Source organism: Gigantopelta aegis, chromosome 6, assembly GCF_016097555.1.
Source record: "Gigantopelta aegis isolate Gae_Host chromosome 6, Gae_host_genome, whole genome shotgun sequence".
Taxonomy (NCBI): domain Eukaryota; kingdom Metazoa; phylum Mollusca; class Gastropoda; order Neomphalida; family Peltospiridae; genus Gigantopelta; species Gigantopelta aegis.
This window is the reverse complement of record NC_054704.1, coordinates 96,600,691-96,623,978: the sequence shown is the minus strand read 5'-3', so window position 1 is coordinate 96,623,978 and position 23,288 is coordinate 96,600,691. Positions and strand designations below refer to the sequence as shown.

At 38.4% G+C, this 23,288-nt stretch overlaps 1 protein-coding gene across 1 annotated transcript in view; it reads right to left on the bottom strand.

Moving 5' to 3' along the window:
* Positions 1-1,533: 1,533 nt before the first annotated feature.
* Positions 1,534-23,288, bottom strand: part of LOC121375886 (aminopeptidase O-like) — a 56,416-nt gene continuing 34,661 nt past the window's right edge. Inside the window, exons 11-16 of the mRNA XM_041503572.1 lie at positions 21,990-22,053; positions 21,466-21,528; positions 19,849-19,941; positions 7,143-7,259; positions 6,149-6,235; positions 1,534-2,198 (exon numbers count right to left, since the gene is read on the bottom strand). Of these exons, the coding sequence (XP_041359506.1) occupies positions 2,052-2,198; positions 6,149-6,235; positions 7,143-7,259; positions 19,849-19,941; positions 21,466-21,528; positions 21,990-22,053 (571 nt within the window). The 3' untranslated portion in view covers positions 1,534-2,051. The remainder of the gene's footprint in view (positions 2,199-6,148; positions 6,236-7,142; positions 7,260-19,848; positions 19,942-21,465; positions 21,529-21,989; positions 22,054-23,288) is intronic.

Here is a 23,288-nt window from a genome sequence, read left to right as displayed (position 1 = left end):
GAAAAGTAGGTCACAGTGACCTAGTAATAGTATGCGACACACCGCCATCCCAAGTTGTTCCTACATGTGAGGTTTGATGGTCCTGTATGCATCTGTATGCAAGATATGGTCCGGACAAGAAAACGGACGTACTTGCATACGGACGGACAGACGGTCGGACAACGCCATACCATAATACTAATAGATGAGCGTATAAAATGATGGCTGATGCTATTTCATATTTTGAAACTTGCACATTTATTATTTTTTCATCGTTTTAGATGAAGTGACTGACTTACACAGTTGTGGTGGCAATACTCATGACGGGTGCCACCGGTGGGTCAGGATATGCAGGATAACCTTTCTTGAACACCTGCTATCATCACTGTTTTGACAGTTATTCACGATTGCATGTCATCACAGCTGTACTTATTCAAATAAGCTTTGTTCTGTGATAGTTTTGATTTAGTGGACTAGTCTGGGAGTGGCAGTCCTCTTTGTGGCAGTGCAATAAGGATGACATTTCCAGTATCTCCTCGAGAGTGGTTGTACTCCTCTAGACTAAGTACTAGATAGAAATTCATGGAATCAACCACTATTTTGCCAAATGCCCATTTGACTGCATTGTATGTAGCCCAGTGATAAAGTGCTCACCTGGTGCACGATTGGTCTGGGAATGATCCCCATCGGTTGACCCATTGGGCTATTTCTCGTTGTAGTCAGTTCACCACGACTGTAAATCAAATGCATTGGTATGTGCTATCCTGTTTATGGGGTGATGGATATAAAATATCCCTTGCTACTAATGGAAAAACGTTGTGGGTTTCCACTATGAGACTATATGTCAAAATTACCAAATGACTGACATCTTGTAGCCGATGATTAATAAATCAATGTATGCTAGTGGTGTCGTTACATAAAACAAACTTTAAATGTACAAAGATACGACCCTGGGCCTGGTATCACAAAGCACTCGTAACACTTACGTCAGACGTACACCATACATAATGTGTGGTGTACGTCTGACCTAAGTGTTCTTTGTGATACCGGGCCCCGATCACGTATTACTGTTCGTTCAGATTGCGTAACTCATCACATATTCAATTCCCAGAGGCCTGACTGTTGTCCTTGTTTTTTCAAAAAAAAAAAAAAAAAGGTTTTTTGGATGTCAAACATTTTGTAATTGTGACTCGTAGTCAATAGAGAAAACCCGCTACATTTTTTTTATAATGCAGCAAGGGATATTTTATATGCACTTCCCACATACAGGATAGCACATGCCACGGCCTTTTAATATACCGGTCGTGGTGCACTGGCTGAAACGAGAAATAGCCCAATGATCCCGCCGACTTGGATGGATCCCAAGTTTTTTTCAAGTATACTTGTTTGAAGAAATGGACAAGGAAATAATTGTTTTGCATTGAGAAAAGCTCTGATGTGGGCTTCATCGTTATAATACAGTATGTAAAAGACATACGCCCCCTACTCTCCAACACTCTTGTAACACTTTTAAGTGTATCTGCCATCGTGAGAGAAAAAAACCATAATTACCCATCAGGTTTCATCAAATCATTGTTTATTAATATGAAGTCGCCGTCCACTATTTTGTTCATTAGTTCTTAATTCCAGTATTGCGAAAATACTGGTTTCACAATTCCAACAGTCAAGGTCTCTGCCAGAGGGTATGAGGGGTAAAATATGTACCCTAAAATCTTAGGATACCTAAAATTAATGGATACAATTTTACAATTTTTAAAAGATTATAGTTAGAGAACTGTTGTTTGAAATTTGTCAAACTACATGAAATTGAGTGTCCAATTTCAAAATATTTAAACGACGTAGACACCTAGTAAGGACACTTATGATCTCTTTTGTTTTTATTACGTACCCTCAAATTATATTCTCAAATATGTGTGTTTTTCTTCAATTGATCGACGAAAACATTCTCTTCCTTATTACTCCTTTTTGCATTAATTATTTTTGATTCCAAAGCACCAAGAACTCCCAAAGTCGACAATCGTCTGCACGCCTGTTTCTGCGAGATGACAAACGTACAAGTGAGTCCACTGCATTTAATCACCATACAGCATACAGTGGACTGTTTTTATCACCCCCTCTGGCATGTCTTGTCTCAGTAGCTGAAAACACTCCACGGCAATGTGTTTCTGCTTGGCACAGCCCGATATGACCATCTCTCCGTACAGGTAGACACCCATCGCCTGTGGGAAGCAAAAACAGCAATGACGCATTCTGCCTATGGAAATGTGATAAACTAGAGGGCAGACAGACAGACATATCAATTAAAACAATAAAAAAACGCATTGTATGTTTGATGTCATGTGAGTTGTTAGACCATTACAGAGCAAGGATACGCATTAAAAACTAAAGGTACTAATTGAAATTATACTCCACCTTATTTTTGCTCATTGCATACGATTTGCACAAATTCGTGGAATGGAAAACTGAAATCGTTATTAGTCTTATAATTATAGTAACCCGTTACTGTATATGACTAACATGCATAATCATCATCAAAACATTATATTTTTGCCCTTTTAATAGCTTTCTGGTTGTTGTTCTTTAATTCATCATCCACAATATATAACATGAAACTGCCCTGAAAACACGCCTCTGAGCAACATTTTGCAGACAGCATGCCCCAAACCCACCTATAGACAGCATGCCCCAAACCCACCTATAGACAGCATGCCCCCAAACCCACCTAGACAGCATGCCCCAAACCCACCTATAGATCTCGCTAGTTTGGAAGCCTTCATCATCCACAATATATAACATGAAACTGCCTCGACAACACACCTCTGAGCAACATTTTGCAGACAGCATGCCCCCAAACCCACCTATAGACAGCATGCCACAAACCCACCTATAGACAGCATGCCCCCAAACCCACCTATAGACAGCATGCCCCAAACCCACCTATAGATCTCGCTAGCCCTTCAAATCCACAATATATAGACAGCATGCCCGACAAACTCACCTTTGCAGACAGCATGCCCCACAAACCCACCTATAGACAGCATGCCCCAAACCCACCTATAGACAGCATGCCCCCAAACCCACCTATATATCTCGCTACAGGAAGCCTTCAAACCCACAATATATAACATGAAACTGCCCCGACAACACGCCTCTGAGCAACATTTCGCAGAAAGCATACCCCCAAACCCACCTATAGACAGCATGCCCCAAACCCACCTATAGACAGCATGCCCCAAACACACCTATAGACAGCATGCCCCCAAACACACCTATAGACAGCATGCCCCCAAATCCACCTATAGACAGTATGCCCAAAACCCACCTATAGACAGCATGCCCCAAACCCACCTATAGACAGCATGCCCCAATCCCACCTATAGATCTCGCTAGTTTGGAAGCCTTCATCATCCACAATATATAACATGAAACTGCCTCGACAACACGCCTCTGAGCAACATTTTGCAGACAGCATGCCCCCAAACCCACCTATAGACAGCATGCCCCCAAACCCACCTATAGACAGCATGCCCCCAAACCCACCTATAGACAGCATGCCCCAAACCCACCTATAGACAGCATGCTCCCAAACCCAGCTATGGAAGCATGCCATCAAACCCACCTGAAGATAGCATGAAACCTATCCCCGACAACATGCCCTGAGCAACATTTCACCTATAGAAAGCATACCCCCAAACCCACCTATAGACAGCATGCCCCAAACCCACCTAGACAGCATGCCCCCAAACCCACCTATAGACAGCATGCCCCAAACCCACCTATAGACAGCATGCCCCAAACCCACCTATAGACAGCATGCCCCCAAACCCACCTGAAGACAGCATGCCCCAAACCTATCTATAGACAACATGCCCCCAAACCCACCTATAGAGCATCAAACCTAGTATAGACAGCCTGCCCCAAACCCACCTAGACAGCATGAAACCACCTATAGACAGCATGCCCCAAACCCACCTATAGACAGCATGCCTCCAAACCCACCTATAGACAGCATGCCCCCAAACCCACCTATAGATCTCGCTCTGTTTGGAAGCCCTGCTCATTTACCTTCGACAAACTCAAATTGCCCTTTTTAAAATTTTGTGACCTTCCCTTTTCACTATTCTGGATTCACCCCTGTTCAGGAATGTTGAATTATTGGCACTTTCTCAACGTATCCTAAAATTCACATCACCTAACGATATTATCAGTCAACATCTACTTATACAAAAGTACAGAATAAGAAAGAAAGAAATGTTTTATTTAACGACACACTCAACACATTTTATTTACGGTTATATGGTGTCAGACATATGGTTAAAGAACACACAGACTTTGAGAGGAAACCCGCTGTCGCCACTACATGGGCTACTCTTTCCGATTAGCAGCAAGGGATCTTTTATTTGCGCTTCCCACAGGCAGGATAGCACAAACCATGGCCTTTGTTGAACCAGTTATAGATCACTGGTCAGTGCAAGTGGTTTACACCTACCCATTGAGCCTTGCAGAGCACTCACTCAGGATTTGGAGTCGGTATCTGGATTAAAAATCCCATGCCTCGACTGGGATCCGAATCCAGTACCTACCAGCCTGTAGACCGATGGCCTAACCACTACGCCACCGAGGCCGGTTGTACAGAATAAGGACAGATAATATGAAACACCATGTATATATGTGTACAATGATTCTGCGTTGTAAACAAATTTATTTTTTCGAAGCATAACAAACACTTTAAGTATTTTCGCTCCTGCTCTCGTACTGACATTAACTGCGCCACCTATGTCCAGACCCCATCTGTTGTCATCACAGTATCGTTCGGGCACAATAAAACCATATGAAGTGACAGCAACAATTACGACAACAGCCGAAGACAATTAAATTCTGCAAACATCAGTCAAGCCCATTATTGGAAACAGCAGAGCCCATACATAATCTGGTGAATGGGATCAAGCAATACGAATCGCTGGTCGTCAATATGAGGATTACCCAGGGGTGCAACATCTGTGGGAATAATTAGACAATGGATGGGCCGATAATCTTAAAGACTTCCCATTCATGCGCGTTGGCGTATACACTCCGTATGGCCGCAAACATGATTGTACAGACAGCACAGTTTCCGTGTTGGGGGTGTGAAAGGGTTCATACTATTAGTTAATGTAGCTACAGCACCTTTTTTCTTCTTTTTTTTGTTTAACGACACAACTAGAGCACACTGATTTATTAATCATTGGCTACTGGATGTCAAATATTTGGTAATTCTGACATATAGTCGTAGAGAAGAAACTCGCTATATTTTCCCATTAGTAGCAAGGAATCTTTTATATTCACCATCCCACAGATAGGATAGCACATACCACGGCCTTTGGTATACCAGTCGTGGTGCACTGGCTAGAGCGAAAAATCTACATTACTTAGGCACACGCCTCAATAATGGTACATAACTTTGTAGACGATAGTTACAATTAGAGATAACAACATTTAATTCCGAGAATAAAGATTGTTCTAAGAAATGGATGCTTTAAAAATATTTCAGTCATTTGAAGAAAAAAAAACCCACCCTCACCCCCGATATTTGGCATCAATTCCGAAATTCCGGGTAGAGGATAAAAATTCTAGATATTTTTCGAAATTTCCGTACAGTTGGTCGCCTTGGTAGTACACAAAATTACAGCACAACGTCATCATCATTATCGGTTTTGTGTATATTAAAGTAGAATTTGTTCTTATGGATTCAAATATGTTGTTTACACTGTAGTTCAGTCCACTACTAGTGTACACCAGATTCTCAAAGGCATCTGAATTACATCATGAACGCACGGGTAGGTGCACCACGGAATAAGACATGAGCATATTTGTGAATGAATGAAAGAATGAATGACTTATCAATCAAAGAAAGAACACAAAAAGAAAACTTAACAACCAATGAGAACTAAAAATCTGTTTTTGTGTATGAAGCAGACGAGTTAAGGACACGTTTAGTGAAAAAAGTTGAAAGTCATCGACGTGACAACAACTATTAATAACAACCTAGATATCATTTGAGGTGTTTTTATTACCATCCTAATAGCAATGACTGATCAAATAACATCGTCAGTTTTGTCATTTTAAAAGAGGATGCAGTTTAAAAATAAATCTTAACAAGTAAAAAGTATTGTGTTTTTGACAGTTATACCTGATCTTTGACAAGAAAAGATCGAACATCGTCGTAGTACTTGAGAGCCTTTTCACGAACCACCAACTCGCACCATCGATGTCTTACCTAGAAAAGAATATCCAATAAAGGCGTGTTCTACCGGTGTGTCTTGTAGTAACGATATGTTTCTTACAACTGGGCCCAGTTCTACGAAGTGATCTTAGTACTAAGTGCATAATGTAGCTATGTATTTAAGGTTATCTTAGTACCAATATCGCCTCGTGGAACGGGGACCAGCACTGTTACAGCGTCTAAATCACATCCATTTTTAAGCAGATAAGTCTAGTTATTGGGCATTTTAAAATATCCTTAGCTATGACACAATGTTTTTACGTTTCTACATGCTCAAATTACCAATGTTGGTCAAATTACGTGTTTCTGGTCGTGCTGCCGTTTGTAGTAGCTCAAAATGGATTTTGTACGAAACTAAAAAAAGAAACTATCTTTCTTTGTACTTTCGAAATATAACACTTCAGTCAACTCGTTTTCTGGTCGTTTTTACGATTTCGAAAAACTGATCGACATACTCTTTTTTGAATGTCAGTGTACGTTTAAAGTAGCCTTAATTTAACTTCTTAAAACGTTCATTTTGGCTTACGTTTAAAACATGCTATTACGTGTCTGCAGACGGTGATGACTGGTACTTTTCATTAAACAAATGGGTCTAGTATTTAAGTGTCAGTGTTCATCAGAATAGCTGTCTACTTTCCAGACACATAGCGGTCTTAAAAAATTATGTCCAATGGATTTTATGGGGGCGGGAAGGGGGAAGCGAGGTATGTGCAAAACATGCTTTTGTTTTCTGTTAAACTAAAACATAAACATTTTGATTCAATTATTAACTTTTACATACTAAGTGAACAACATAATTCAATATGTCAATTTTGTAATTTCAAACATTAATAAATCAATGTCGAAGCGGTGAAAATATCAAGGGTATGGCTATGCAATAAATCATTAAGAATGTTCATACCTCAGCATTTGCCGTCTGTAGAGAGTAGTGGATGCGTAGAGCCTCTAGAACGGAATTGGGAACAGCATCTTCGTCTAGCAGCACGTCCAGTAGCAAAACCACCTGATCTGGGTCAAACTACAAGTAAATACAGTGTGTGTTCGTAATCAACAGAGATAGATAGATAGATAGATAGATAGATGAGAGAGAGAGAGAGAGAGAGAGAGAGAGAGAGAGAGAGAGAGAGAGAGAGAGAGAGAGAGAGAGAGAGAGAGAGAGAGAGAGAGTAACGTTTGTTTTATTTAACGACGCCACTAGAGCACATTGATTTTTTATCTTATCATCGGCTATTGGACGTCAAACATATGGTCATTCTGACACTGTTTTTTTTAGAGGAAACCCGCTGTCGCCACATAGGCTACTCTTGTTACGACAGGCAAACACACATAAAGCAATACTTAGAGACTGCTTGGGGTGTCTAACAACGACAGGGAGTGTGTCCTGGTGAGGCTGCAAGCTGAACAGTGCATACCACAAGTTGCGCTAGTTATTGGTTGCATGATAAAAGATAATACACAATCTAAGGTCCAAATCACACCTCGTCTGGATCTGGGTCTGGTGAGTATGGCATCACTATCAGTCGAAAAAGACACAGCGTCTATTTTGGCGCGAACTACATGTCTGGGAGCAGACGACATAGAACGTGATTTATCGTAACAGCGCCAGACTTACCAGACCCCGCTTCAATGTGTTTTGGGCCTAAGGACTTATTTCCAGCAAACTTTACATAAAGCCTAGACTCAACTCTCTAAAGATGTTATATACGTACAAGTTTGTATGGCGTTGCCATGGCGATGAAGTCTTAGACACTTCAAGAGTTTTGAGTCTATACTAAAGTTTTACAAGCACGGGCCCAGATGACATCACAGAGCATTCGTTCTATATGGCATGACTGTTTTAGCCTTATGTTGTTTAAACCCAGACGAATACTATAAACAAATTATTGCTCGTTAACTTCTTTATTACACTGCGAAATACATTTAGTTCTACTTATATGTGGTGTTTTTTCGACATACGTAGGATACGTACATACACACATACACACACGCACACACAAACACACACACGTACACACACGCACGCACACAGACACACCCAAGGTAGGTCATTACTCTAGTTCTACTGTGTAGTCATACGTCGTTCGAGATCCATAATGGTCTGCTCTGTATAAAATTCCCGCTTTTCTGGCAAATGCATTGAAAAAAGAAAATATTTGAAATTCATGTTATTTTTTTACATTAAACGTTATAGAAGATCTCTGTATTAAAGCATAGAATAAAATAGAATGCCCATTGACCAAACCCTCAGAGAGCTATAAATATTGTTTAAATTACTGGTTACAAAGCTCGGATATATTTAACTGACGGGCCCATAAAACTGAGTGAATGGCCTATTTAATATCTAAGACGGAGACAAGTGGAGTTGTTTGTTATTTCATATATCATAATATATATATATATATATATATATATATATATATATATATATATATATATATATATATATATATATATATACTCTTCAAAAGAAGAAACGCAAAACCACATTGTCGTAACATTTGGAGAATTGATTTAATTATTGAATGGTGAGTCCGATAATTACCAAATGTTGCAGGATTGTTCACAATTCACTCTAGTCCATTGTGAGTAAGTGATAGGACACACCACCAAGGTCAAGGTCATCTGGAGTCAATACCGGGTGTGGCCTCCGCGTGTGTTGACAACTGCCTGGCACCGCCTGCCCATTGAAGCAACCAGAGTACGGATGACGTCCCGGGGGATGGTGGCCCACTCGGCCTACAAGGCTGCTGCCAGCTCGGGCAGGGTCTGGGGGCTGTGTTGTCGCTGTCGGAGGCGTCGGTCCAACTCGTCCCATAGATGCTCAATTGGGTTCAAATCCGGTGATTTCGATGGCCAAGGAGGACATTAATGTTGTTGTTCTGTAGGAAAGCCGTTGTGAGACGTGCTGTGTGAGGCCTGGCGTTGTCATGTTGGAAACATTTTTTAACTGGAACGATGTGTACATTCAGGTTACGTGGAACGTTCTTATAGATGGATGCCCACACCATGACACTAACCCCGCCGAATCTGTCCACTTCCTGCACGCATGCCGCATAAACGTTCACCACGACGCTATACACGCGACATCTTCCATCATGACGTCGGAGCAGAAATCGGGACTCGTCACTGAACCACACCTGTCTCCATCGCAGTTGAGGCTATTGTCGATGAATTGGCACCACTGCAGTCGGAGTCGACGGTGTTGTGGTGTTAAGACTCGAACTGGACGGCACGAATTCCTACCTCAAGGCGGTTCCGTACGGTCTGGTCGGATATCCTGCGCAAACCTGGTATTTGCGGCTGTGGAGGGGGCAGTCAATCGTTCCGAAGGTGGCGTACCCGGATGTAGCGGTCCTGCCCGGGGGTGAGTGACCCGTGGTGGACTAGGTCACGTGTTGATCCATGTTGTATAACGGTCCCACAGTCTGGAAGCTTGGGGACACATGGAATGCCCTGACACGGCCGTCTGGATTCGCCTGCGGCCGATGGCATTGTTTCTCTGCGGTTCACTGAGGACGTGTGGCATGTCCTGGATTTCAACTGTCGGCCAGATACAGAGGCCAGGCAAGCGAACACCCTGCACTTTTATACTGTCGGTGTTCATGTTGCACGTGCAGACAACGCACGTGCAGTGGTGACATGGTTTGCACGTGGCTGCGTTTTTGCGAATATTCACATTTTGGAACTTATGTACAGTAGCTGCGTTTTATATATGTGTTTGGGACATGCAATGACCTTATATATCACAAAGCATGAACCGGTAGGAAACATAAAATCGGAGTTATAACCCAGTTGTACCCTTTTGCGTTTCTTTTTTTGAAGAGTATATATACATATGTTCTATATTTTGCTGTCCAAATATTATAAGACCGAAAATAAAAAGTAATCAATAGGAACAAATAATCAAAAATAGAACAAGATATTTCCGAAATAAACTACTATTCACGGAGTTCAAAGAACGCGGTGTTACAAGAGCCTCGAGAATTAGCATACACCCAAACAAAGCAATGCTTTTAGTACCAGTGCACACAGATACTCATCGCATATTTAACATCGGGCGGCCTTTGATCTTTAATTTGACACATCATCGTTGTTAGCTTTGCCTACTGGGAGTCGTTACTATCACAATTGAAACAACAGTCGGAATGACTGCCATATTAGTATATTACGGTGACAATGTTCAGACAAGGCAAGTGAAAACACCGTTGCCGTGATCCGTGATGATCACATTGATTTTCACATTATGTGTCAACAGACAATTTCACAAGTACACGACTTTCCAGATAGTTCGGATCAAACAATACCCATCCTAAATTGATCGTCGGCTTTGACAAGTGTACTGTTTTTAATAAGCATATCCTAATAACCTTTTTTGTTTGTCAAGTTTTTGTTACATTTTCACTCATAATACGTGTATTTTTTATTGTTATTTTTTGTCACATGTCTATTAGTTTAGATATGCATGTAATACGTGTCATGTATAGTTATGAAATTACTTTAGTGCTTTTTGTTTTAATTTTTTAATATCACCAACATCAATAGTAACACAGATTTTAATAACTGAGTTTAAGGATGGTAAATAAGTACTCCTAATACATGCATTAGTTGTTACTTTTTACACGTCTATTAATGTAAACATACGGTTATAAATCTATTTTTTATCAGTCTCATCATTTCAGGCGTGTTCGAAACCCTAGTGGTATATGGGCACGTTAAACTAGTTATCATCATCATCATCATCATCATTTCATCATTTATCATTTTTCATCGCCTGCATCACTTTCGTATTTTGAAAGAACTTTACTTGAATTCTCATTCTATCAACGTGTTTGGTGTTTGTTTTGTTTTGTTTTGTTTTGTTGGGGGTTTTCTGTTGTGTGTGTGTGTGTGGGGGGGGGGGGGGGGGGGGGGGGTCTGTGGGGTTTTTTGTGTGATTGTATTTTGTTTGGTTTTGTTGTTTGTTGTTGTTTTATTTTTTGTATTGATTACATAGAAAAACCTTTTCAAACTATTATTGTGTTACATGTATCATGGAAACTGTAAATACACCATTTAAAAAATGGGTGGAAAAAAAAACCCAGAAGAAGAAGAAAGAGTAAGCGATCGATTATTGTCATTAAAATAGCACAATTATACCTTAATACAGCAACTTAAACTTATCATTGCACTAACATGTGGCGCTATTCTCATTAAAACTAAGCCGCAGCACAAAAGAAACTCGATTTAGCAATTATGGACTGAGGAACTGCGATACGGCTGTGAAGTTCACACCTACACGCGTTCAAGTGGTATAATCATCTGTATTGTGTAATGCCCGTATTAAACACGGGATCGACGTGGGGGTCTGTGTTTGTTTTGTACCTACCGAAAGGTGCTGGTGCACTTGCAATTTTGTTTTAATGAACCCAAAAGTTATATGATCATTAAGGTTTCATTACGTTACTTCCCGAAACTCATTAATTAAATGAAAGCCAAGATAATTAATCAACGGACGTTGCTTTTCTACTTAATTTTCACATTTATTTCACTATTCACACCAAAAGGCTGGATACCATTTGTGACGTACTAAAGGGGCATTTTCACTGTGTGTCTTTTATTAACGACTTGATGATTGTTGTATTGGGAGAACCGCTTTTTAAACGCACGCTAAAAGTTACACAGCACAAGTATGCACTAAATAGAGAGGACGCCTATAAATAGCATACTACAAGTCGTTATTATAAGTTATGCAGTGAGAACGCACCTTTAAGCGCTATTTGGATAGATTGTTAGGTACAAATATTGATCACACATGCCAGTCGAATTCTAAGAGTTTACTTCATGAGCATGCCAATTATTTCACGAACAATAAACAGTTCATCTATTAACTGCACGTGGTTTACGTCTTAGTAATCAATGTGCACATTTAAAGCATCGCACTAACGATTACAATAATATTGTCATATTCCACAAATGATAGTATTACACATATAATGGGCGCTAACTGCAATTTTCTTTCAAGGGTCTCCTTTCTGTCCCCTTCGGAACACTGTCCATTTCAAATAATTGTAAACTATCTCAGGACTGTAGATGCTAACAGCTGTATATTCACAGCACTGGGTCTAGGAATAATTACACTATACAAGTTTAAATCGTTGGTTTAGCTTTAAAATTATTTGCAATAAATAAAATGACCCTAAGACAAATCGAAGTCTTAACATTGAAGGAAGGAAGGAAGGAAATGTTTTATTTAACGACGCACTCAACACATTTTATTTACGGTTATATGGCGTCAGACATATGGTTAAGGACCACACAGATATTGATAGAGGAAACCCGCTGTCGCCACTTCATGGGCTACTGTTTTCGATTAGCAGCAAGGGATCTTTTATATGCACCATCTCTTAACATTGAAATGCATGTCCATCTTATATGCCCGTAGAGGCGATTTTGTTAGACTAGAATACAACCAAATGGTTATAGTTGAAATTAGAAGTCAGTCAACTACTTGCGGAAGCTATGGGTTAAAAGTTGAAGTTTGCTTTGCTTAATGACACCACTAGAGCACATTAATTAATCATCGGCTATTAGATGTCAAGTTTTGCTAATTTTGACAGTTGTTTGTGGGTTTTTTAATTTTATTGTCTCCAGAAATATTTGGCAGTGTCAGGGTTGAGGAGCCCTGAGCTCACTGACTTACACATATTTTAATTATATTTCATATACACAATTTACATGTACACAATGTCCATGTTAAAAACATATACTGCATTAAAAAAACCTCTCTCATCCACTCAACTGTTTTTGCATTTTTTATAGAATAAATATAATATTTCATATTAATAATAATCCAATTTACTACACTGCTGTTTGGTTCATTAGGCAAACCTAAGATAACTATATGTTTATCAAAAGTAATATTTTCACCCATAGTATTTGTTATCCAATTTGCAATAGATTTTCATAGTTTTTTAACAAAATGACAATAATAGAATAAGTGTTCCATTGTCTCTGGCAGCAGATTACAGAAAGTACATTTATTGGTATCTATATAGTGAATAGTATATAAAAAATGGTTAGTTGCGAATATTCGATGCAATATTCTGTACTGAAACCACCGCAACGTTGTATCTCTGGTACATTTAAAGGGTATGTTATAATATATTTTCCATTCCCTTAATGAATAGTTAAAACCTTTTTCCTAATATTTTAATTGTGATTTTGGAATTTGTGATGTTTTGCATAGCAGTTTATGTTGTTCCTTGCAACCTTGTTTCTCTTTTAAAATCTGCTTTAACTTTTGTAGATAAACTGGTTTGTAATTAGGGAAAAAATTCAGAGTTTGACAATTTAATTTTCCATATTTTTCAATGAAACATTTTACTGCTTTAATTAAAGACGTATAATCTAAAAAATTCGTTATTATATTATACTTCACCATAAATTCGTCAACAGTTAGAAAGCCACCATATACACCAATTAAAACATTTATAAAAATAATTCCCTTTTCGGCATACATTTTGTAGAAAATAGGTTTTTTATCTTTTAATATTTTACTGTTGTGCCAAATATTGACACCAATTATGTCGTCTATACTTTCAATGATTTCTTCACATTGAATTTTCTCCAGCTTTCAAGAACATCTTTCCAAAAAGGATTACTTATATTTTGCATTTTCTTGCTAACAAATTGATCCACATATTTAATTAAATCATGTATAGATACATTTGTAATAGATGAAAAAAGATGTATTATCCATTTTGAATCATTTGTAAGTAGTCTTCTTATCCATGTTGATTTTAAAGCTGTTATGTAGATTGAAATATTAATCATTCTTAATCCTCCGTTTTGACAATCTTGAATTATAGTTTCCATTTTTTTTTTCTGGTTTATTTTCCCATATAAAACTATAAAATCTTTTATTTAACTTTTGGACTAATTGTTCAGATGGAGTTGGTAATAAGATTAGTAAATTTATTATTTTGGGTATTATTAATGTTTTTAAAACAGTGAGTCTGCCTAATAGCGTCAATTTTCGTGCACTCCAAATTTTCATTGTACTTTCCATTTCTAATACTTTTGGTTCAAAGTTATCTTTAACTATATCTTTTAGATTTAAAGAGAAGCGAATTCCAAATAAAGTAAACTTAGTTGAACCCCATTCTAATTTCCATCTAGTATGATGAAAGCATCATTTGAGAATTTTTTCTGCCAATCCATATTGTCTTTGATTTAGAATAATTTAGCTTCAAACCTGACATTTTTGCAAAGCAGTCTAGAGTAGTAAGTGTGCCGTACAGTGACTCGGGAGATCCATCCAAAATAAAAGTAGTATCATCTGCATACTGCGAAATAAGATATTCTTCTCCATCAATATAAATTCCATTAATATTCTTGTTATTGCGTATTAAAATGGCAAGTATATCTGCACATATTATAAAAAATGTAGGGCGATAACTGATCGCCTTGTCTGCAGCCTCTGTATAACTTAAAACTTTCTGATAGATGTCCATTTAGGATTACAGCTGAAACTGAATTTTTATACAGTGTTTGTATCCAGGTTTTTACTGAACACTTAAAATTAAAAATGTCTAAAGCTTTTTGAATAAATTTCCAGGATAAGGAGTCAAACGCCTTTTCAAAATCGACTAATAATAGCTGACCTGGTATTTTATATGTTTCTATGTATTGCATAATGTCATATATCAACCGTATATTTTCTCCTATATAGCTTCTCTTTATAAATCCTGTTTGATCTTTTTTCAATAATTTTGTCCAATACAGTTTTTATCCTATTTGCAAAGCAACCAGATGCTATTTCATAAGTACAATTTAAAAGGGTGAGTGGCCTCCAATTTTAAAAAAATTGCTCATGTTTGTTTGCTTTTGATGCCTAGTTTTTGTACATGTGACATTTCTTGAATACTGTAACTATAGTTGATGGCTCTAACTACAAAGTGCCCCAAATCTAGCCAAAATAATTGTTTTAATTCTGCTGGAAATCCACCAGAACCAGGACTTTTTTCATTCTTCTTATTTTTAAGAAATAATAAAGCTTCAGCGTACGTTAATTCCCCCTCCAACTCTGCTGCTTCGTTATCAGAGAGAATATTAAAATTACAGTTTGCAATTAATTTTGTTATATCTTCACATTCAGATTCCTGCTTTGAATACAGTTTTTCATAAAAATGTTTTGTTTCTTTCAATATTTCAGCTTGGTCTGTGATTAAATTTCCGTTTTCTAATTCTATTTTGGAAACTAATTTGCTATAAAACTTTCTTGCTTCCATGTTACTAAAATATTTTGAAGGTTTTTCTCCTTCTACCCATTTAGCTCTAGATCTAATAAAATGCCCTTTTAGTTTTTCTTTTCTAATTTCCACCAATTCTTGTTTTTGTTCTTCTATTTGTTTAAAGTTTATGGCTGCATTTTCTTCTAACGCCTTAATATCTTCGCACAGTTTAGTTTCCAGTTTTTGTTTTTTCCCTTTTTTGCCAGAAGAATATGATATCGTTTTCCCTCTGATTTCCATTAATAGCGTTTCCAAGAAAAGTTGATCATTAATGGTAAATTGAAGTGTGTCTTTTGGAATTGTGTTTATTTCATCTATATTATATACCGGGACAGCATATAGCGTTTTTATATTATTTATTATTTCTTTTACTATCTTAGCATACTCTTTGTCGTTTAATAAAGAAGTATTAAATTTCCACAAACCTGTACCTTTTTTAATAGTATTTAGTTTTAATTTTAAAATCACTCTTGCATGGTCAGATCTATAGCTATTATCAATAGTTACTTGTTCTACGTGTGTCATCAAGTTGTTAGAGATCAAATAAAAATCTAATCTCGCCTGCTTAATAGGATTTTTCTTTCTCCATGTATACATTCTCAATGTTGGGTACAATTCCCTAAACGGATCAACCAAATCATACACTTGTAAATTATCTAATAATGTTTTCTTTGAGTTAGGATGATTTACATGTAGATAATTACTAGTATCCAAATCCTGATTTAACACTAAGTTAAAGTCGCCACAAATTATGTACTGTTCATTTTCAAAGTTTTCAATATTTTTCAGAACATTTTCAAAAAAGGTAGGGTTATCTCCATTTTGTCCGTAAATATTTAGTAGCGTTGTTGTTTTTTCTATAGCTATATCCATTGCTATGTAATTTCCAGAATTATCCGTTTTGGTTTTATTAATTTTACACTCAAAATTATTATTTAACATGATAGCTACACCTCTGGAGATACTAGAGTAAGGATTAAAAATGCACGTGTAACCCCCACTGTGCTTTTATGTATGGTTCCAATTCGTTAATGAAATGTGTATCTTGCAGGTAATAAATATTATATTTCTTTTGTTTCAGATAATTTAATACATCTTTTGTTTTTGCTGGATCTCCCAGTCCCTGACAGTTTAGTGTCATAATTGTACCGAAGTCATTTCAAAAGTTTGACAGTTAGTTTTCAGGGGTTCTTTTCATTGTATTTTTCCACAGACTATTTCGGATGTAAAAGGTGTGTGGTCTTTCTACGTCCCCAAACTGTTACAATACGCTGTATTGAGCTTCGCTGAAGAAGAACCTATAGTTATATGCTTATTCCCTAATGCTTTCTTCTTTTTTTACTGTCCCTAACATAGTTATTGAGTCTACGTTTGACTCTGTATTTTAATAATATGCGGGCGGGGGCGGGGGCGAGGAGCAGAAGGTCAAGACTCGCTTGTATACCTTTTACACCCGGCTCTGAATAAATATTTTATTAAAATAAAATTTCACGTTATCCCACACTCACATTTTTCATCTTCAGTCAAGATGATTAAATTGGGAATGACTAAGTGTGAAGCTACTAAAACGTCCCTAATTTGATCAAGTTAATATCAGTCCGATTGATGACTATTTACAAACACACGTAACTGTCATTAATAGGCCACATGGGCAATGCCGGCCAGTCACTTGTTTATAGGAAAATGTCATAAATTACGAATTGGGGAAATGTTCTTCTGTTTGTGTCTCCTGCCGAGGTCCCAGGGCACCGATAACGAAGCGCCGCGGTGAACGATAACAGCCACCTTATGATCACAAAACCGATCGAGAGCGAGATCGCGAGGGTGAAAAACAATGCACCAAGTCCATTTTCCGCAGCAGATGCGACCGAGAGAAGCGTGTTTTTATCCATTACTGGAACATCATAAAACAATATGTTTTAATCACAAACGGTACCGGAGCACTTGTGGACATACAGATAGATTTCATCGGACGCTAAGTAGAATGTGTTGTTTGGTAACTTATCATCTTGCCCCCGGTGGGTGGACAATGAAGATCGCATCATGTCCGAACAGGGGCTGTATTGATTGGCAAGTCTGATGCACAGAAATATACTGAACACCAAAATAAACACGAACATAATTTTCAGCTGTAAATTTATTACTCTTTATATATTATTATTACTTCTTCTTCTTTTTTTTTTTCTTCTTTTTTTTTGGGGGGAGGGGGTACTTTAAAAAAAAGAAAAAAAAGAAAGGGTTAATACATATTGAGATTCAGGAGAATTACAAGATGATATAGCGTTTATTATTTCAAAGCAATGAGGATCGATCCCGGTCGGTGGGTCCATTGGGCTACATGTATTTCCCGACCTGGCCAGTACACCACGACTGGCATTTTAATGCTGTGGTATATGCTATCCTGAATGTGGGGTGGTGCATATAAACGATTGTTTGCTACTACTGGAAAAATGTAGCGGGTTTCCTCTCTAAAACTATATCAAAATTACCAAATGTTTGATATTCAACAGACGACGATTAATAAATGAATTAATCAATTAATCAATCAATGTACTCTAGTGGTGTCGTTAAACAAAACAAGCTTCTTTTTTTTTACAAATTAACCATAATCTTGATTTGCGTTTCTTTTAACGTTCAGTGTATTACAGAATACCATTTTTTCATACGTTGTTTCGCTTGTCAAAGACAGGAGGAGACACTAGGATGGCATCCCGCAAAGTACGCTCTGAGATAGATTGATTTCTTTTCAACAGCAATTATCCAAGATTTTTATGGCTGTTAACTTCATAAATATGTCAAACAGTGTAATACAAAATAATTTTTAAAAAGTCAGCAATAAATCTCCTGAATCCATTTAAATTGAGATAACTCGTGAAGATCAAATCTAGCCAAGCCTAACCTAGCCTGGATGTAGGTCAGCTAGCCGGGGAAGGATGTAGATCAGCTAGCTGAGGCAAGATGTTGGTTAGCTAGCCCATGAAGGATGTAGGTCAGCTAGCCGAGGCAGGGTGTAGGTAAGCTAGCCGAAGCAGAATGTAGAGGATTACAGCGGTCACTTCAGGTGCCGATGGTCGTAGGATCTGCGTTGACCCCCCCCCCCCCCCCCCCCCCCCGTCCCAAACAGTGTTACATGACTGGTATAACAAGGCAGTAGTATGTGTTATCCTGTCCAATGGAAAAGTGTCTTTAAAACGATTAGTGTCCATCCAGAACTAAGACATGTTCAGGAGGGTGAACGATTGCGGTCGCTCGCTAGACTGGTTTTCGAACCGACACGGAGAAGGGGTGAGGGTCGAAACTCCCCTGGTGCAAGCAAAATTTCTTTTTATCAATATATTCTTCGGAGCGGAAGGACTTTCCTTTGGTACTGTCACTAACCCTAACCCCAACTATTTATGATAAGTATTTATAATGTTCTTCATATGTGACAGTGCCAAAGGAAAATCCTACCCTCGGAGCAGCATGACCCGACCCCCTAAATACTCCGTACGTCAGTCTAGACCCCCCCCCCCCCTGCCTTTGTACAATGTTCTGCACACGCGCCATACCGAACGTTAGATGAATGTGATGTGACAGAAGACGATGATACCAGTCGAATTGTTGGGGAGTTATCAGCCTCGTGAACACGACACTGGTGACATTACCTCAAGGGATCAGAAGGCAATGTTTTTAGAATGCTCATCTTCCACAAAATAAACTTCTATTTAAAAACAATGCAGCGGACCACTAGGGATAAACATTAATAAATGCATGCGCCTCTCATCAGAACATCGTACGAACAATTTTACAAAACCCCTTTGTTTATGAATACAAAAGTCTACAGTGGCGATAAAATTCAATGTCCCAAAGATTGGCTACGGAATAAGTGTGAGGGTTGGGAAATAAATGTTTGTAGTGTACCTGTAAGAGAATCAATTTGACCCCTCTAACAGATGTCAGCAGAGCCGGTTTATCCTAGTAGCACGTGCTACGGACCCCACGCTTTAGGGGGCCCTGCGGTCTGGTGTACATTTATTTCCCCCAGGTAATTTTGTCTCTCTCCCCGAAGGGGTTGCAAAATATATATCTTGGGAAGGGGGCTCCGCTGTTATTTGTGCTACAGGCCTCGCGGATCCGTAAGCCGGCTCTGGATGTCAGAAGATTGTCTTTTGAACTCCTGAGATAAAGGATCAAAGAAAACAAACCTTTATATGAATCTTCCTCGATTTTAAGAGCACCGAGGTACGTCTCGCTTTTTATGTCTACAGCAGTTCAGTTCGCCACAAAGTGACAGCGGGAGCTGTTAATAAATCAAACTTCAATTAACGTTAGGCGTTTTAAGAAAGCATGACCTACCTTTCTGAAATGAAGACCGTCGTCTGTAGAACACTTTCTCTTCTTGTGTACACGCCGTGGTGACTGTCTGCAGCTTGCACGGATCTCCACAACCTGTATAGGAGGTGTGAATATCGTTCATGGGTGGACTGTAGAACGTTACTTCTGTTGTTTCGTTACTTTCATTCACTTTAATATATTTGTTCTACACAGGCATTTTGAAAATGAAGGAATGTTTTATTTAACGTCATGTTCAGCACATTTTAATTACGGTTATATGCCGTTGTAAATATGGTTAAAGACCACACGGATAATGACAGAGGAAACCGCTGTCGCCACACAATGGGTCACTATTTCCGATTAGCAGCAAGGGATCTTTTATATGCAGCATCCCACAGGACAGAATAGTACATTCCACGCTCATAGTTACATCGGCTGTGGAGCACTGGGTGGGAAAAGAAATAGCCCACCGACAAGGATTGATCCTAGACTGACCGCGCATCAGGCGAGTGCTTTTACCATTGGGCTATGCCACGCCCCCTTTGAATAATGAATGAAGGCTTAACGACATCCCTAGACGAAAAATGAATCCGCTATTGGGTGTCAATGAAAGATAAAGGGATGAAACATTATTTCTCAACATTAAAGAAATGAATATTTGTTTATCGACACCTCAACCCATTTAAAACTACTAATACAGCTACTTAGGGATAGTTTGACATTTAGTTGTGAACAAAAGACAGGAAATCTGCTGCCCCCATATTGACTACGCCTAACCATAAAGCAGTGAGATATATTTTATAAGCATCTTCTATTCAAAACTTCATTATAAAAGAATATTCAATTGGTGGCCATTTTGAATTTCAAGATGGCTGTCATGCCCAAATGACTAGATAAAATGTTATCAGCGAGTTCATTGATCTCAAAAATATAAATAAACACAAGAATTGTGTTTCTATGTTAACTGGGAGTCAAAATATATGTAACAAATCCCAAACTTATGGCCATTTTGAATTTCAAGATGGCCACCATGATCAAATGACTGAACAAAATGCTACCAATGGATTTCTAATTCTGGATAGTCTTAAGAATAAAAAGAAATACATTTTACTGACGAGCAAAAAAAAAAGCAAATTTACATAACTGCCTGGACTATAGACAGGACAGCATATACCAACGCGTTTGATCTATACGTTGTGGAACACTGGTTGAAATGGGGGTGGGGGATGAGTCCATCGAAGGCTCGATCCTATAACCTATGGCACCTCATGCGATTGCTCTACTACTGAACTAGTGTGCAAGATATTCTGAAAAGATCAACAGAAAACCAGGGGCCTATTTCACAAAACATCGTAACTTTACGTCTGCGACTAGCTGTTATACCAGTCATACATTTACACGTGTTTGGCATCTATTTCACGAAGAAATTTACATTATTACGGAAGACGGAGCATTTTAAGGACAAAAAAGAAGGAAATACGTTTATTTTTAACTGTCTTTGTTGCACTATAATAGTAATAAAAATTGTGGTTTAGTCGTAGATTCACGTTTACGTGCAAAACTACGCTTACGATGTTTTGTGAAATTGGGCCCTGATTTACCAGTGAATATAAATACAACTGAACCAGTACCACACACCTGGGCATTGACCTCTTGCAGAAGTATGTTATTTTTTTCGGTTATATTTAAATTGTCCAGCGACTGAAAAACAAAAAGGAAAAGAAGATAAGTGTAGACTGAAACGACATTCACCACTGAAGGACATCTAATTCAGAGACTATTAACCCGTAATTAGCATTATCAAAATACATAATTCGATAAAACAAACTAAAAATAAAACTACAATTCCTTTAGGTAATCAATATTATATTAGTCATTTGGTTCGCATCTGTTGTGCATCCATTAAAACTCCAAAAGTGCATTGAATGAAAGTCTCAAAGGGGAACGAATGAAAAACATATTAAGTGTATTATGTCAGACATTTCGGCTGTAACCAAGTTTGCTACCTCAAGGGAAAACACCCGACAGTTTTGTAGTGGGAAATAGTTTAACATTTTCCCCTAAAATTAATAATGCATAAGTTAACATGATAAATAAAACTTTAAAGCTTGGATACCATGGGAAAAAATCGACAGTGTTAAGTCAAATTGATTATTATATACCTTAGGCATCCCTGCACAGTCTAGCCAGTCCTCAAACAACTGTTCTTTAGTCAAATCTTGCTGTCTGAAATTAAGCAACTTTCATTTCAACTTACTTTCGTGCTTATATCCAATTAAGGTTCAACCACGCTGCCATGGGCACACAGCTCGCCTGTCTGGGCTGTCTGTCCAGGACAGTAGGTTAGTTGTTTGTGGTTAGCGGTTAGTGAGAGAGAAGAGGGTGAGGTGGTCTTACACCTACCCACTGAGTTGTTAAAACTCTCTAGGTGGGAGCCGGTACCGAGCTGCGAACCCTGTACCTACCAGCCTTATATCCGATGGTTTAACCACGACACCACCGAGACCGCAACTCTAATCAAACTAATTCTATAAAGTTTGGTTTGTTTAACGACACCACTAGAGCACATTGATTACTTAATCATCGGCTAATGGATGTCAAACATTTGGTAATTCTGACTCGTAGTCATTAGAGCAAACCCGTTACATTTTCCCATTAGCAGCAAGGGGTCTTTTATATGCACTTTCCCACAAACAGGAAAGCACATACCACTCCCTTTTGATCAGTTGTGGTGCGAGCGCTCAACCAACTGAGCTAAATGCCGCCTCAACCACGTATATATATGCACGTGTGTTTGTGTACAATTAGGTATTTTGTGACGCAAGTCCCTTGTTTACAGCTATGGACAGATCGGTTATTTTGTGACGCGAGTCCCTTGTTTACAACTATGGACAGATAAACTGAGAGAACCCGTTAAAGACAAGACATTGATGGGGGTGAGGGGTGATCGACAGTGGACTTTGAAGGCTCATACAGACTAGGCGCGTTGTCTGTGTGAGGACCGATCAATTCCGTTTTGGGCGTATACATCATATACGATTATTTCATTGCGGATGGCCGCATGCGTTTTGCAGAAGCACGCATCCAGTCTAGACGCTCTCATTAAAACTAATGTATTTCGATTTGTTTTAGCCGTACCGCACGCACGTGCCGCATACAGTCTATATGAGCCTCTACACAAATTACCGAGTGTATCGATACGCGCAGTGTATCTTAATAATTATTATGTATTTAATGTTTTAATCATAATAAAATGGATACACGGGTAACGCAACGAATCACTGTAAGAAAGCGATGTTATTAACCCATTAACTACACTAGCACTAGTATATCGGGTGACTCCCATCCACCCCACCAAAACAAAAATATAAAAAACCAAAAAACAACTGTACCCCGTTCTTGCTGATTAATAACTTGAAAAGTATTTATACCAGAATAATAATATTTTGCATGTGATATTA